Source organism: Choloepus didactylus, chromosome 5 (genome assembly GCF_015220235.1).
Source record: "Choloepus didactylus isolate mChoDid1 chromosome 5, mChoDid1.pri, whole genome shotgun sequence".
In the NCBI taxonomy this organism is placed as follows: Eukaryota; Metazoa; Chordata; class Mammalia; order Pilosa; family Megalonychidae; genus Choloepus; species Choloepus didactylus.
This window is the reverse complement of record NC_051311.1, coordinates 58,717,766-58,735,938: the sequence shown is the minus strand read 5'-3', so window position 1 is coordinate 58,735,938 and position 18,173 is coordinate 58,717,766. Positions and strand designations below refer to the sequence as shown.

Here is an 18,173-nt window from a genome sequence, read left to right as displayed (position 1 = left end):
CCCAATTACTAACAGGGTCATCCTGTTTTTTTTTTCTTCATAGCACTTACCACTATCTCATCTTTTCTTGTTTATTGTCTGCCTTTTATACTAGGAAGAAAGCTCCAGGAAAGCAAGGACATAGCTGTCCTGTTACCTCATCCCTAAAGACTCAATAAATCTGGTTGAATGAATGAATGAATATGAATGAATGAATAAAAGAATGGCTGAAGCACAAAGTTGGGGAGCGGTTATAGTCAGAATGCAGAGAGGGAAACAGATTTTCAGATTTTAGAGACTCTTAGTAAACCCTTCAAGTCAGAGTTTGAACTTGACTGTAAGGACAATTGGACACACTGAAGGATTTTAAGCAGAGTCATGACATGATCAGATTTGCATTTTAGAAAGATCACTCTAGCCTCAGTGTAGAAAAGATTGGAGGGCAAAGAACAGAAGCAGGAAGACCCCGAAGGAGGCAAAAGGACAATTTAGAAGCTATTAAGCATATATCCACACAAACACTTGCACAGGAAATGTTCACAGCAGCATTATTGATTATAGCCAAAAATTGGAAACAACAAATGTCTATCAACTGCTAAAATGATAAAAAACAAAAGTTGTATATCCATGCAATGGACAATTCAGCAATAAAAGAAATGAAATTGATACAACATGGATGAACCTAAAAATCATTAGGCTAAATGAAAGAAGCCAGACCAAGAAGACCAGGTATTATATGAGTCCATCTATTACGAATTGCTCAGAAAAGGCAACTCTATAGAGACAGCAAGTAGATAAGTGGTTGCCCAAAGCTGGGGCGGGAATGGGATTAACTGTAAATGGCCATGAGGGATGTTACTGGGGTGATGGAAATGTTCTAAACTGGAGAATGGTGATGGTTGTATAACTGGTAAACTTATTTAAAAACATTGAATGGTACATGTAAAATGGGTGAATTTTATGGAATATAAATTACACCTCAATAGTTGTTTTTTGTTTTTTTTAAATGCCAGGAGAGAACACATTCAAAAGACATTTGAGATTTAAAACAGCTATCATTCATTGAGTGCTTACTGTGTGCCAGGCACCACAGTATGGTAAGCACTTTACTCATTTAATCCTTAAACAACCCTATGAAGTAGATATTTCTATTATCTCCATTTTATAGACGAGGAAACTGAAACAGTCACCTTAAATAACTTGCTCTGGATCACACAACTAATCAGCAACTAAACCTCGGCAGTTTGAGTCTCAAAGTCATACTCTTCATGGTGTGTCTGACTCAGTGTCTGACCAGATGTGAAACTACAGCATTAGTCTCCAAGGATGCCCAGATTTCTGGGTCAAGTAACTACATGATCTTTCCCTCTTTAATAACACCTCAAAGCCATTCTTCCATCATATATGACAACCCACTATCATGGTTCTCCTAGGACTCCAGCCATTTCTTATTTCTTTTACAGGCTTCCCCACCTCTACTTACCCTTAAATGCTAGAGGGCACCATATTCTATTCTTTGCTCTATTCTCTTCTCAGTCTATGTGCTCTTGTTGATACTCTCATCCACTCCCTTGAATTTTAACTGCTGTTGATAAATTAATGAATTCTAAATTTATTATCTCCAGCCTCAGACCTGTCTCCTGAGATCCTAACCTATACAATGAATTACCTAATGGACACCTTCCTCTTGGACAGACCGCAAGCACCTCAAACCCAATGAGTCTAGAACTGAATTCATGTTTTCCAAAAATATCTTCTTTCTCTTGCTTTCTTTACCTCATTAATGGCACTACCTCTACCCAGCTTCTTAAACCAGAACATAGGACTTGTCCTCAACTCCTTTCTTTCCCTCATTTTCTTAGCTTTGACTTCCTTAACCCCTACCTATTTAATAAATTCCTCATCTCTTTTGCCATTCCATTTCCCCTGACCTAATTCACAGTACCAAAATCAATCCTCCTAAAATGCATATCTGATTATTGTAACCCCCTGCTACAAATCCTTCAATAGTTACTTCTATTGATGGGAAAGGTACAAACTTCTGCATGGCATTCAAGACTTCCTCAATATTTGGTCACGCCTAATTCACCAATCTCAACTTCCATAGGTTTCTCTTAATACTTCATACCCTATTCTCCACCCAAACCTGGCTACTTGTTGCCATCTCTTTGACTTTTCACATGTCTGCCTTGCCTTCTCCCCTGGCCCCTTTGGAAGGAGACCCTTTTGGGGTCCAGTTCCAACATCAGGAAGCCTTCTCTGACCAAACCATTTCCCTATTCCATTCCAACCCTGCCTATCCAAAGTTACCCTTCATTGTGCCCCACCATACCTTGCACAAACCTCCAATACAGCACTCCAATTATAAAACAAGCATTTGTTTCCATGTCTGCCTTTCCACAATGTGAGCTCCTATACCATGTGATTCATTCATGCAACAAGCTTTTACTAGGCCAACCGCTAATCTAGTCCTTTGGGATACATCAGTAAACAATACAGTTTATACCTGAATAGTTACTTACACTTCAGGAACAAAACCAGGAAGAGGTGAGATGGCAAAGGGAAAGACTACAGCTCGAAAGCTGTGGTCTCTGTAGGTAAAAACTATGTATGTCTCCTTTCTTGGAAGAGAAGTAGAAATAAGAAAGAAGAGTGCCAAGCAACTTTCTATTTGATGATGCAGGGCCAGCTGCATCTTTTCAAACAACTAACAGCTACTGAGAATATCAATGAACCTCATCGGCAAAACTGAGATACATCTTGAGAAAAGCCCTTTAAGATTGACACCAATCCCTCCCCTCAATTTAGAGGTGGGAAAAATGAGGCCCTCAGTGACATCCAATTACTTGTAGCATCAGGTCTAGAAGCTGTAACTCCCAATCTATTGTTCAACTGCTCTCTACTACTAAACAGTGCATTCCTTCAATCCCATGCAATAAAATCAATTAAAAATATCTCACTTCCTCTTAAGGAGATAAAATGGAACTTACTAATTTTTAGAATGTTTAAAGTCACTTTAATTGATGTATAATTTAATTTCTATATAATATACTATACAGTATATATTTCACATACTACACTAAGGTTACTTTTATTACAATATATATTATACTATTATGCATTGTAACGTATATAACAGGTATATATGCTATATATGATATAGCATAGTATATATTTATTGTATATGCTGTACTATATGCTATTATGTAATATACTATTTATATAGTTATATATGTTGTATGTATATAATACAACTTATATGCATAGTTAGTATGTAATTTGGTTTATGTATATCATTATATATTTTTATATTTTAACTGATAGCTCTGTATTTCAGACTAAAATTAAAGAACTACAACTACACTAAAAATATATTCTACCTTATCAGAAAGTGAATGTGTTTGCTAAAAATCAGTCTCAGCTATAAACGAGCTATATCGAAGGCAAGTCGCCACTTCATCTGCTTCCCATCAAAATTCATATCTTGCCATTATTTGTTGCTTTCAAAACTACTACTATATAAAGTCCTTCCAGGCCCTAAAGCTACCTTAAAAGTACCATTCCTTGAAAGAGTAAACAAAAAGCTGGTCCAAAACAGGAAAATGCATGGCCATCTACTAGTTAAATAACCACCCTAGGGAAGTCACCTACCTCAATGATCTTACTTTCCTTATCTGAAAAATGAAAGTAAAACCTACCCTCTCATCCCACCCCAACATCCCCCATGGTTATGGGCAGGATTAAAGGTACACCATGAATGATAAAATGCTACACAAATATTTAGTAAAGTTATTACCCATACAACTCTAGTCATGGGGACTTCACCTGATAATTCATCATGGTTCATTCTCATCAATTCAACCTGAGTTTGCCCTGAGCTCCTTCTCTACACAGCTCATGAGGACCACATAGAGAGCTGTTGCCAGTGCCAGCAGCATGAACCTGGAATGAGAGTATATAAGGTGTTCATTCATCTCTCAAGGATCTCAGGGTACTAAAAGTGGAATATCTTTCAACCTAATTACCAACTGTTTTCTTTATTGATTTTATTAATTATTTTACTACATTTATTTTTATGTCTTCTCTGAAGCCTCAAAAAATTAGCTACTTAATGTTAATTTCTAACATCAAAACATTCCCCAATGTGGTCTCTGGTTAAATTTCAGTAAATTTATAAGCATGTCATCTAAAAGAGCACAATTCATTTTTTTTCAGCTGAAAATGCATTCTACAGTTGTAGTATTGAGTCAACCTCCTTCTTTTGTTCTTAACAATCGTCAACAAATACAGCCTTTCAATGGATCACCCAAGCAGACTTCAGTTGATATGCTGACTCCGTGCCCATTCTCCCCTATCCCCAGTCCATCTGCAGATTATGATGATAAAAGGCAATAGCCTTGTGCTATCCTTTGCATCTGAAGTTAATGCCCTGTGAGCTGAGTTTCCAGTTGCAGTAATAAGTTCAGACCTGCACACTCACCTGACCTCCTGTGTGAACTGGGGTACTCAGTTGTGAAGCAGCTGACAAGATTTAGAGATGCTGGCCAGGGTTAGACACCCCCATAGCTGTAAAACAACTGTTCTTTGTGATGCAAACTAACCCATAAAGGGATCAAAGCTATAACATAAGCTTCTGCAAAAGCTGGACGAGCCACCCCTGCATAAGAAGCAAGTTCTTTAGGAAACATATTTCCCCTATTTATAGGGCACTTCTTTTAGAAAAAAGGTTTTTCCTATTTAGCGACATACACCTACTATACCTGTTTCCAGCCATTTATGGAATCTCCACCAAGGCAAAAACCACCTTCAATTTACAGAAACTACTTGGAACAAAGACTGGTGAAATGACCTCCTCCAACTCCCAGTCCATTAAAGCTTGCTATCATACTCTGAGGTCTGTGAATTCAAGAGTTAATGAACACTTCCTCAAAGGTATGCAAAAGTGTCTGCTTATATGCATTTTTCTAGGCAGAGTCTATACCTTAGTGTCCATAGTTGGTGGTCTATGAACTAAAAGAATACTGTTACAGTATAAGCAGGCCTGACAACCAAGCAGAATCCAGTCCACTGACCTTGATTATCCACCTGTTCTCTAATGCTCCTAAAGACTAATTTAAATAAATCGGTCTTGCCAAGTTTGAGGTTATATTACTCCCCACATGAACAAGCACTCCAGAGAAGAGGAAAGGATGTATGTCATCACTGTATTCTTTCCCATGCATCTCTTCCCACCCACTTTTGTTGGTTTTATCCAAAATTTAGCACAAATACACGATCCACCACTCCAGAATCCAGTATTTCTCAGAAACAGAAGATTGGGCAAGATGGACAGATTAAAGTATTTCTGTTTCCAAGGAACACAATAAAAGGAGAACTCCTTTTAAGATATCTTCTAACTTCTCTAAGAAGTTAGGAACCACACAAGACTGAAACAAAGCAGAACCCCTTACCCCCTGTGATGGTTAGGTTCATGTGTCAACTTGGCCAGGTGATAGTACCCAACTGTCTGGTCATGCAAACACTGGCCTAACAATTGCTGTGAGGACGTTTGTGGCTGGTTAATAAACCAACAGGCTGGTTTATTAAATCATCAGTCAATTGACTGCAGCTGTGACTGATGACTCACCAAAGGGCGTGTCTTCCACAATGAGAGAATGCAATTGGCTGGATTTAATCCAACTAATCAGTTGAAGACTTATAAGTGAGACAGTTAGAGGACCTTCACTTCTTCAGCTGCCCAGCAGAGCGTTTCCTGAGGAGTTTGTCGAAGTTGCCGGTTTGTTTCCTGAGGAGTTCATCGAACACGTTCGTCAAAGATCCCAGTTCATTTCCTGAGGAGTTTGTCGAAGTTGCCGGTTTGTTTCCTGAGGAGTTCATCGGACATCTTCCTTGGAGTTGACAGTTTGCTGACTGCTCTACAGAATTTGGACTCGTGCATACCCACAGGTGCGTGAGTCACTTTTATAAATTTTATAGTCACAGACGCCTCTCACTGATTCTGTTTCCCTAGAGAACCCTAACTAATACACCCCTCAATGGATTTTCATCTTCTTCCAGATGTGTCTTATCAGACTGATTAAAGGACCCAGACCCATTTTTCTCCCTTGGTCTTCCTTCCATGTAGCATAAGTCATTTCCTGTGAGTACTGATTTGCTTTTCAAGTACTATTTTAAGACATGGGCTCCCAAAACTGCCATTATCATTGGAGATAAAGTACTTACTCCCAAATACTTAATTAAGGGCTAGAGAAGAGAGGGTGGGGGATAGAAATGCCCTGTACACATAATATGTAATTCTTAGCTTATGTTTGTAGTTGTCATTTATGCTTCTTTGCATTTATCATCAGTGGAGATCATGAACTTCTACTGTCTTTAAATAATTTTAGAAAGATTAAGATAATACTCTGCCCAAGAGAATCATGGAATCTCAAGTTGAAAGGGATCAATCATCTACCAGTTAAATGAATTACCTGGGCAACATGCCTCGCTCCCAACAACCAACCAGATTATAGTCTCTGCTAAGGTACTCTCCTCCAGAATCCTCAACAGCCCACATTAACTAACTTCTTCATTTAGGGGCTCTTAACTACCAATACTTCTCAAAATATTTATTGTGTTCCATGTAGGTATCCATACTATCATAACTGGCTCCTAGGAATTTCAGCTTGCAACTTCAAGGCCAGATGCACACATTTGTTAATCCTTGGAACGCATGACAAATATATCTTTGAAAATGATATCAGTGAAGTTGACATTTGCTCCTGAAGAGTTCACTCACACAGCTTTGATGTTGGAAATAAACTTGTGAATGACTGAATTGTATGCATACTTTCCAAGTGGCACAGCAGGTGTTCACAGAAATCCTATTAAGCACATGTAATAGGAGTTTTGAAAATGATTGGTAATTCTATCACTAGACATTTATTTTAAACTGGGAGGTAAAGGAAGGGCGAGAAGGTGGCCTTTCACCCAACCTATACAAATTACTTCAGATTCTAAGTTTGAATACACGTTATTTTATGGAAAGGGGGGGAAGCCACCAATCGCTAAGAATAAAGGAAAAAAAAAACAAGGTCCTGTAGAGTCCATGAAAATAGCACCTGGAAGGTGAGAAGTAACTTCAATTTAAATTCATAAATAGTTAATTTAATTGCTGGCTATTGAAGACTCCAGCAAGAAAAATCTGGAAACAGGATCTATTAATAACTCAGCCTACTTAATGAAAGTCTTATATTGCTCACTAAATTGTTCCTTCATATCTGAAAATAAATGAAAATGAAATTACTATCCTTATCAGTAGAACAGAACACAGAATTTATTTTCCAGCAGTGACTGCCTATGTTGAATCTTTGGTAATCTCTCATTTCTTATAACCGATGACAAAAATGTTAGACAATTGGGCAAAGTTGGAACATTTTCCTCAGCCAAGTTGAACTAACCTAACTGCAGTTCAAAATACTTAAGTTTAGGCCACATTGGCGCCATATTGAGCTACACAATACTGAGAATGCCACTTCTTATGCATCCTCATGCCTCAGAAGACTGCTAAAAAAAAAAAAAAAAAAAAAAAAAAACAGATCAGCTAAAAAATATTTTTAAAAGACTTAGCCAAAAACCACAAAGGCAGTTAGTGGCAAACCCCAGACCTCTCATTTCCCAGTTTATGCTCCACTGTAGACATCTGTGGGCATCCTTCATGGGGGTACAACAGATTTTTATTTTTATTCAATTATTTTAAGTTCATGTGGATTTATGTATCCATTCTCTTGAACAGTTCTAATAACTGCTACTACTCTTGAGTAAACACTATCAAAGTACTAGACACTTGCATGCACGAGGTCTAATTCTCACAAGTAGGCTGCACTATCCAGATTTACTGAATGAGGAAACACAATCAAAAGTGACTTTTCCAGGGCCACACAGCTAGAGGCAGAACTAAGTTCCAAACCTCGGTATGCCTGGTTCCAAAGCACATGCCCTTTCCACTTTCCAAACAATCTTAGAACTTCAGATGCAGAAGGCATCCTATCATAATATGTCTTTTATTGAAAATCTACAACGTACCAGAAGCATTTAATACCTCACCTTATCTTTTAAGCATAACCAATCAAGATAAATAATGGTATGCTATTCCCCTTTATAAGTAATGAAATAAGATCAGAGAAGTGACCTGGTCAACACCACAAGACTAGAAAATGCCTAAGATTTAAACTGAGGCCTGTTTACCTTCAAGTTCATGCTCTTTTTTACCATGACTTTCAAGAAATCCGAATGACCCTTAAGTATTCAATAATTCAACAGCATACCATCTCGGGGGGAAACTGCAATGGGCAGAGCATGGATACAAAAAACAGTGCAGCTAGTCTCAGAATTTCAGAAGCGGAAAAGAACAGAGGTCTTACAGGTGTACTCAAGACCCGTCATTTTGCAGATGAGACAAATGAGGATCAGAGAGACTGCAAATTACCTTGTAAAAGGATTTGAAGCAGCAGGGAACAGTGCAAGAGCATTCTAGGTGAAGGGTGTACTCTGAAGGAAAGCCCAGGTCAAAATAAGCAGGGCCTGTGCCTGAATTGTAACAATACACATAATATGTACTAGATGAGAAAGAAAAACTAATAATGAATGTTTGTTAATTTGGGCATAGTTTTTGTTTTTTTGGGTTTTTTTAATTAAAAATGTTTTTAAAAAAAATTTTTTAGATTACATTTTAATCTAGTACATATCCCTATTTTCATACTTATCCTATTTAACCTCACTAATATTTGATAAGAAAGTCTGTGCTGTGGCCAAATTCTCTTTCAATTTTGTTTACTGTCTTTTTGGTGTTTGTACTAGAGCATGAAAACATAGATTTATAGATTTTTCTAACCAATATCTTCTCACCCAAAATCTATTTTGCTTTTTCTTACATTCAATTCTTTTTATCCTCTGGTGTGGAACACCCAAGGCCTAAAGGCAAGATTAAATATAAACAAACCTCTACATAAAATTAAGTGTTTACAGTAATTTTTTATTTTACCCCAAGGAATATCAACTAAACCACAAGGCAAAGAAAGCAGCCTCAGACATTTTATTACAAAATGTGGTACTCCTGTTAATATAATAAAAGGATTGCTGATCACAGACCAAAATTGAGTTCAAAAGCCTGAGTTTCTATAAAGAAAATTTTAATAAATCTTTTTCAAGGTAACAGTTTCAGAGTAAAAAGTTTTTAAACACTTTAAATATTCAAGAGGTTTTATTTCCTAGTGTGAGAATTAGATTAACTTTAGCTTTCACACAAGGTGGGGGCAGCTCAGGGGAATGGCAGAGGGTCACGAAGCCAAGCTACAATCTGTGGCCGGTCCTCCTGTTTATCCGCCCACTGTCCTTGCAAAGTGGAGACTGGGGGGTAGCGTTTACTCAAATAGCTTCATAAGTTGTTACCAAACTAGCTCAGACTGGCTCTGCAGCTAAAGAACAAAGGAAAGAGGGGTGGAGACTTGTTCAAATGTTTCAAGTTTGCACAGGCTAGTTAGGCCTGTGGAATAGAATGTAACCTCTGAAGTATCCAGCCAATGGAGAAAAAGGGGAGGGACTTGCAGTTAGGCATAGGGAATAAATACTGCTGGGTTTGTTGTTCTGGGCGCCAACCCCCCACATTTTGGTTGAGCGCCCATTCTTGCAAGATCATGAATAAATTATTTTCTCCTCCACAATCGGGTGAGCATTTATTCCTTTTTAGGAGTAGTGCTTGTTTCTCACAATTCTTGGGGGCTCATCCAGGATCCGAAGCATCGAGCAGGACCCCTGGGACGGAAGAAGGGAAGGTGCACCCCACCATTTGAGTGGTCTCACACACTGCCATTGGGAGCCCGCCTCTGGTGATACCCGCAATCAGACGCTTAGGTCTGCCTATTATGGACAAGAAAGGGGGAAGGAAAAATATGCCTCGCAGCAACCAGGTAACTCTGTGCATAGACCAAGGTAAGAAAAAAGGACTATTAAGTATTACCTTGGTGGTGGGGACATTCTGATGAGTCTGAGGCTGATCCTAAGGGAAAGACGCCCAGACAAGACTCAGAATGGGGAACAGAGGCAGTTGGCCGGCCGGGGAAAAAAAGGGAAGGGGGTACCTGTAGGGTCCCCCGGGAACATTCCTCTGGATAGTCCATTGGGGAGGATGTTGAAACACTGGGCCGAAAGTAATCAACCAAGGGAAAGGATAAAAGGAAAATAATTAAATATTGTTGTTACGTTTAGACAAGAGAAAGCATTTTGCCACCCAATGTATTCTGGCCAAAATACAGGGCAGATGAGGAATGGCTTTGTGCCAACCTCGTGCATTATGTTAATAAAAAGAAACCTTTTCCCAAAAAGGAATCTGACTATGCTATGTGCTGGCTGCAGGGAAAAAAGACCAGTTTTTAGCCCATGAAAGTTAAGAACCCAGATTCAGAGACTGAATCTTTAGAAACTAAAACCTGGGATCCTTTGTTAAGCTTTCCCCCGCCTTATATTTCCCCTTCCCCACTGGGGCAGGAACAGTTGAACCTTAAAGATTCAATGGAACCAGTCCACGCCCCCGGGCAATCGGAGTGCCAGTCAGTGCCTACTGCTCCATCAGTTACAACCCACCACCAGTTAAAAAAAAGAATTGGAACAGTGTAAGAAAAATATCTGGAGGTTTCCATTTCCAGAGGCTTCTGAGGAGAGGAGTGTGAGAGTATATAAACCCACTGAGTCTTTGTAGCCTCTCAGAGAAGTATCTTCTGGATCAGGAGAAATCGGTTATGTAAATGTCCCACTGACGAGTACAGAAGGAAGGAAGTTCAAGAGGGAAATGAAATCATTAATGGAGGACCCAGCGGGGCTAGCCGAACAATTAGATCAATTCTTAGGCCCCGGTTTATATACCTGGTCCGAACTTATGTCCATACTGAATATCCTCTTTATGGGAGAGGAAAGGGGAATGGTGAGGAGGGCAGCTATGAGAGAATGGGAGAGGCAGCACCCACCCAGACAAGGGGTGATGGCAACAGAGCAGCAGTTCCCCAGCGTGGACCCCAATTGGACTAATAATAATCAGGGGGCTAGAACACACATAAAAGATCTTAGAGAATTAGTTATACTGGGAATAAAATTGGCCATACCCAAATCCCAGAACCTAAGTAAGGCCTTTGAGGTAAATCAGGAAAAAGATGAGACCCCCTCAGCCTACCTACAAAGGTTGAGGGACCAGGTGAGGAAATACTCAGGAATGGACCCTGATGATCCTGTGGCCCAGGGAATGCTCAAGGTCAGCTATGTAAAGGGATCTTGGCCTGATATTCAGAAAAAGATCCAGAAAATGGACAGATGGCTGGATAAGCCATTGGAGGAGTTACTGAGAGTCTCAAAAAGTGTTTTTGAGAAGGGAGGAGGAAAAGCAGAAGCAAAAAGCCAAGGTCATGATGAGCACAGTTGACCTCATGGTAAAGGAGAAATTAGGGACGAAGCAGGGAGGAGACAGAGAAGCAGTTGGGGCCAGTTAGAGAGAAAGAGGGGGGATTGGTCCGGAGGGAATTCAGGCCATGGTTGGCTTGCCTCTTTCCCGGACAAAAAGGGAACTAAGGAAATTTCTGGGTTTGGTGGGGTGTCATATATGTTCAGATTTAAGGATTCTGTAGCACAGGATTTGTGTAACTCCCTATCTGTATACTTAAGTGATGTGGGGCTGGATAAGTACTGGTGGATACATTTGCATATTTTAGCATATGCATTCTAGGAGTTGATTCATATAGCTAATGGAAGTTTGGGTTGTGTGTTTACACAGGGATGTGGGATAATTGTATTTATATGTAATGGAAGTATGTGATACAATTATGTAGGAGTCTTTGGAGCTGTGGGAGTTCATCAGTCTATGGTTTGGGACTTGGCAGAGATTTCCTGTGTACTCATCTATGGTAACTGGAGATATTTCTTTATGTTTTTGTACCATATACTAGTTTGTGTGTACTCTAAAGCTGGGCGTTTGTGTGCAGGTTCACAACAGTGTGGAGAATGAGACGACTCTTCACTTGAAAGTGTGAAAGAGGCTGTGGCTGTGCTTGTAAACAGGCATAACGTGTGGTTTTGTATGGTTATGGGTGTGTATATACGAATTTTACTGTGTGTAGCATTTTCCCTTAGTTAGGTAGAAGTGGTTTGAGTATGTGTAAATTGTATGTGTCTGTCTGTGTCCCAAATGTACAAAGGGCTGTGTGTTCTTGTGATTCGTAATATGGTTTTGCTGATATATTTTAGGCAAAAGCAAAATGTTCATGCTCAGGGTGCAAGTGGATTATATGTACATGTTCCTGTAAAAGGGGTTGAGGTTCACTAAAGCTGCATCGAACAAACTTGGGACAGTGAGTGGTGCGTATCTATTCCCAGCTCTGCGTTTGGTGATGTCAGGTTGCTAGCTTGAAATTGGCTCTGGTGGGAATAGAGACACCACATATATTGTCAAATGCCACACACCAAGGCTTGTCCTCCTCGCCCTAAAGAGTTGGTTATTACTCATCTGGCAGCAAACCTTGTGTGTGTTCAAGGTGTACATATATGTAAATCAAGTATATTCAAGCATCACTGAACTGGGTGTACTAAAGACTGGATTTTAAGTGGGTGTTTAGGAATGGTGAGCCTTTTTGTGTTCATTAATCCTGGGTTATTCTGAATTATTGTTATCCTTTAGTCTAACTGTGCCATTCTTTGTAACCAGTAAATAGCCTTAAATGTTGGTAAATTCTTGCTGTGCTTCATGCAAATGAGTTCAGGGGTATCTGTACCTGAGGGAGGTATTAGCAGCTTTACACCAGGGGAGTCATTGGGGAGTACAGACCACGTGTGATCTGATTTTTAAGCATTTTGGATGTGTGGGCCTTTATACTATAGCCAAACTAATATGTGAATGATGCATAATTTGCCAAAGGGTTAACAAGAAAGTCCTAAAGAAACAAGTACACAGAGGAAGGGAACCAAGCCTCAGGCCACTGCAGACTATTCAAATTAATTACACTGAGATGCCCCCAGTGGGGCGGCTAAAACTAGAGATCTCTCCTCTTTAGATTCAAAGGACCTCTTCCTCAATAATTATGTACTGGCTTTGTCTCCTACTCTGTTATCCCTCAGGCATCCGGGTTTGCTGGCCCAGACTCCACCCCTTGAATTTGCTGTCCATCAACAGCAACCTGGCAGATGGGTCCTGATCAAGTCACAGAAAAAGTCCAGACTTCAAACAGCCTGGGAGGAACCTTATCAAGTTTTGTTAACAACTGAAACAGCAGTCTTGAAGGCAGAGAAAGGCTAGACTCACTAAACCCGAGTGAAGGGACCAGTATCTGAATCAGATGATAAGTACCCAACAACTCCGCCCAAATCCTGGAAAATAACTCCAACCTCAGATCCCTTAAGGGTCACTCTAAAAAGACAATAGCTGGGAGGGAATATAAGAAAAGGGGAAGTGGGGGGTCAAACCCTGTGTCTCCAAACCACTTGGTCAGGTGCTTTAGAAAACTAAAAAATGGGCAGCTTAAAGCTCAGACTAGGAATGGGAATAATTATGCTAGCCATAATGTTCCCAGTTTGCAACGAGTCCTGTCAAACTAGTAACTGAGGGCTTAAGAGTTTCAAACAGTGCAGTCTGATGCACGTCAGGTAGAGGACTGTGGGAATTTGGAGTACCAGCAGTGGCTGAGTGGGAAGGATAAATAACTATGCCAGGAGCCGGTAAGGAATATTTTCAGCCAAGTCTCCCCTTGCCTCTCTTGGGCTGATGTATGGTGGACTACCCAATACCAAGAGATGGACCATAGATAGGAGTTGGATCCGCCCAACCCACTGGAAATTAAAGGACAAAATAACCTTTTATAAAGGTAATACCCCACCAGATTGCAGAAATCTTCAATGCAACCCAGTAGTAATAACTATTAAATGAGCTGATAAACAACCCACTACCAGTGGGGGAGCTGATGGAGTATAAGGTATAGGGGTAGAAGTCACTGGTCAAGACCCCCTGGGAAGGTTCCGAATACAAGTCCTCCCCTCTACATCAGCCACACAACATTCTCTCCAGTTAGTCCTTCAGTAATACTTAAGGGCGCCCAATCGGCAGCCAGTTCCCGAGTTCAGAATAATCCCAAGGTAATTAAAATACTCAAGGCAGAAAACTTAAAGCAAACCACAGAAATAGAAACAGGATATGGGGATGCAAATGCCTGGGTAGAATGAGTTAAATATACAGTCCAGAGCCTAAACAATAACTGCTACGCTTGTGCAGCAGGCTGACCCACTGCTCGGATCGTGCCCTTTCCCTTTAGCATGGAAAAGCATAAGGAGTTCAAGTGTGTAGTGCTCCTTTCCAGAGTACTACTACTTGTGAAAACTGTAGTACATTGTCCTCCCTTTTCCCTCCAGCCAGAAGAGGAAACATCAAGGCCAGGCTAGCTCCCCACCTTGGTCCAGGAAACCACTCTGCCTGTCTCTCTGGCCGGGGTGAGGGGCTCCAGAATCTCAGGACCATGGCCTCATGTACCTAAGTGTGGAATGTGACTGAGGATAGTACTGGCAGTTCCTCCAGTTTAACCATACCCCGAGCAGACCTTTGGTAGTACTGCAGAAAGGGCGTCCTCCAACCAGAATTACCTGAAAAGTGAAAAGGGACCTGTGCTCTGGTTCAACTGGCCATCCCATTCACCCTGGCTTTTGAGAAAAGGGAGGAAGTGAAAACAGGAGAGAAACGGGAGAAAAGTCTACCTCGTTCTTTCGACAGCCGAATCTATTTAGACAGTATAGGAGTTGCATGGGGAACCCCAGATGAGTTAGCTGCAGGATTTGAGTCATTTTTTTGTTCTGGTGGGTCATGATTAATAAGAATGTAGATTGGATTAATTACATAATTATAAGCAATAAAGATTTACCAGTTACACCAAGGATGCAGTTAAGGGCATCACAGACTAGCAAGATGCTACTAGCCGAATGGCATGGGAAAATAAAACAGCCTTAGACATGATGCTTGCTAAAAAAGGAGGCATTTATGTAATGATTGGCAGTAGTTGTACATTTATCCCAAATAATACAGCACCTGATGAAACCATCACCAAAGCTTTGCAAGGTCTAATGGCCTTATCCGAGGAATTAGCCAAGAACTCAAGTATTAATAACCCCCTTACTGGGTGGTTAGAAAGCTGATTTGAAAAGTGGAAAGGGGTGGCGTTGTCTGTCTTAACCTCTTATCATTGTAGCTGGAGTACTCACAACAGTCGGCTGCTGCATCATCCCACGCATCCGAGGATTGACTCAAAGACTTATTGAAACAGCTCTAACCAAACAAATGCCAGTTCAATACACGCAAAACAATTTGTACCCCCTCAAGGACGAAGATCTTCATAATGAGGAATGTGAGAAAGCTCTTCCGAGATTTGAGAGACTAAAATGTGAAAGCTAAAAAAGAGTCTAAAAGAAAAAGGGGGGAGTTGTAAGGATTAGATTAAGTTTAGCTTTCACACAAGGTAGGGGCAGCTCAGAGGAATGGTAGAGGGTCAAGAAGCCAAGCTATAATCTGTGGCCGGTCCTCCTGTTTATCCGCCCACTGTCCTTGCAAGGTGGAGACTGGGGGTAGTTTCCTCAAATAGCTTCATAAGTTGTTACCAAACTAGCTCAGACTGGCTCTGCAGTTAAAGAACAAAGGAAAGAGGGGTGGAGACCTGTTTCAAATGTTTCAAGTTAGCACAGAAGATGGGCAGGCTGCATATTTCAAATTTGCGCAGGCCTATGGCATATGTAACCTCTTAAGTATCCAGCCACTGGAGAAACAGGGGAGGGACCTACGATTAGGAGTAGGGAATAAAAACTGCTGGGTCTATAGTTGTGGGCGCCAACCCCCCACATTTTGGTTGGGTGCCCGCTCTTGCAAGATCGTGAATAAATTCTTTTCTTCTCCACAATCGAGTGAACAGTTATTTTTATTCCTTTTTAGGAGTAGTGCTTGTTTTTCACACTAGTAACAAGTGGTAAAAATAATTCACACATTTAATTTGATTATGCTGGTTTCACAACACAGAGAGAGAAGAATGTAAACTATTATTAAACTTTCTGAAGTCAAAATTGCTTTTTTTACTAGGCTAGGCATCATACTTCCAAAAATGTTAAGCTCCAAATTCAGGTGCGGCTGAGAATGTGTTAATGAAGTTAGTGCTGGTATACTGACACCCTGAAGAAAAATCAAGTTTTCATGTTTCAAGCACATGCACAGGGCATAAAAATTTCCTACAATGTCTAGGTATAGAAGTAACTGGATAACTTCTAGTGGACTGAAAAACTGCAAATCGATCTCAACTCCTATGCAACAAAGCAGGCTGGCAGACACTGGGCCTACTCCAAAACCCAGGAGTAGCAGGCCAAAGAGAAGGTGCCTGGGAAAAATGAGCTATCAAGTGAAAGTGATGGAGGGAGAAGCCAGATCACTGGAGGCAAGCCCAAAAAGTGTGTGGTATTTGTATTTTTGTGTTGAAAGGGAAGGGGGCCGGATCAAAGGGAGAGCACTACATAACAAAGGGGAAATACAGGGTTCCTTAAAATGCAGATTCACCCGAGAAAGGTGATAGGGATGGTGGAAAAGCAGGGCTTGGGTCCTGAGCCCAGGAAGAATAAAACATGCCTCATTTCACAGATGGGTAGCGTGAGGAAAGGGCTGCAACTAAAGTCCCACAACTAGTGACAAATACGATCAAGAGAAGACTGTGAGCCCCTGGTGAGTCTAATTCAACCTGACATTCCCCCAACCCCCGCCCTCGCCCGCCTCCAGCACAGTGCCTAGCACTTGGTAGACAATCCGGAACTATTTGAATGAATATCCCAAGTCTTGAAACTCCGAGCTTCTTCCCAGAGACCTCGACTTCTGGCTGGGCAACACTGAAGAACGCACGGAAAAACAAGGCTGAGCCGGAGCAGGGAAGGTCGGGGGTTTGGAGTCGGAGTCCGAGTGCTGGCCTTCCCCCTCCCACTCTAACTCACCCGGATGCCCTTCACCACGGTGATGTTCTCATTCTCGTCCGCCTCGAAGGTGACCCGGCGGGTGCTGCCCGTCCCGCCCATGGCTTTCGCTTCTGTCCCCGAAGCAGTCTAATGCCGACCCACGGGCACTTCACGCCCCAAGCGCACACACGTGCATAAAGGAGCCCGAAGCCTTTCCTTGCACAGAGGGACCAAGGCCACGACCCCAACATGCAAGGAGAAGGCGCCGATCCTGAGCTCTCTCCCCCTCCGGTCGCGCTCCACAACAAAAATGCCTCGGGTTGGTCGGAATTACGAACGGCCCGCCTCTACTCGGTGTGGGCGCCCGGGTTGGTTGGCCCGGACCCGGATGCTATGGCAACAAGTAGGTTTGACAAGTTTCCGGAGCTCCTGAGTGTAGTGGGAATTGTAGTCTTGATCTGTCGCGATGGGTGCTGGGACTTCCTCGTCTTAGTCCAGAGAACGCAAAGAGAGCATGGCATCCTGGAAGTTGTAGTCTTGACGGCGGGAAAGGCGTCTAACGGGACAACTTTCATTGAAGTTCATTGCTAGTATGCTTTGAGGGCCTGCTCTATGCCAGACATGAGTCTGGAAACTTAGGCTAATGAATTAATACAATCTCTGTCCTAAAGGAAATCACAGTTTAATGAAGGGGATCCCGGTCTCTTTTATGGAGCATTTCCTAGATTCCTATAAACAAATACCTGAAGCCATTTAAAAAAAAAAAACAAAGCTATATTTGGCCCATGGTCTTATCTCATGAATTACGTACTTTTGTTATTTCTTTTTTGTAAAGTAAGATTTAAAACACTGTGGCTTTCATATCTGCATCTGAGAAAGCACAGAAAATAAATTGTTTGCACCACGCATACAGTGCATTCATTTCTCTTCATTCCTTCCACTTCAGTTACGTAAGCTGGACAGGCCATACTACGTTCAGCAGAGAAAACTTAAGTGATTACCAAAGATGGCAAAAATTAGTGGAGGAAATAAAACTACATTAGGCAAAGTTGACACAATTCTATTTTGGAACTTTCTAATTCAGTATTTCACCTCTACAAGATCAGTTGTATACCTTATTCACATACTCATTTAAAAATTATTTCTTGCTAATTTTAGACATATGATTTTAGTCTTACAGAGAGGGATGTATCATCTTTAGACATTAGGTTAATGAT

At 41.1% G+C, this 18,173-nt stretch overlaps 1 protein-coding gene across 2 annotated transcripts in view; it reads right to left on the bottom strand.

The window, feature by feature from the left end:
• CHCHD3 (coiled-coil-helix-coiled-coil-helix domain containing 3) overlaps positions 1-17,263 on the bottom strand; it is a 341,725-nt gene extending 324,462 nt beyond the window's left edge. Inside the window, exon 1 of one of the 2 annotated variants that reach the window (XM_037836138.1) lies at positions 16,996-17,263. In XM_037836138.1, coding sequence (XP_037692066.1) covers positions 16,996-17,076 — 81 coding nt within the window. In that variant the 5' untranslated portion in view covers positions 17,077-17,263. The remainder of the gene's footprint in view (positions 1-16,995) is intronic. The other variant, XM_037836139.1, reaches the window with a different exon arrangement.
• Positions 17,264-18,173: the final 910 nt, after the last annotated feature.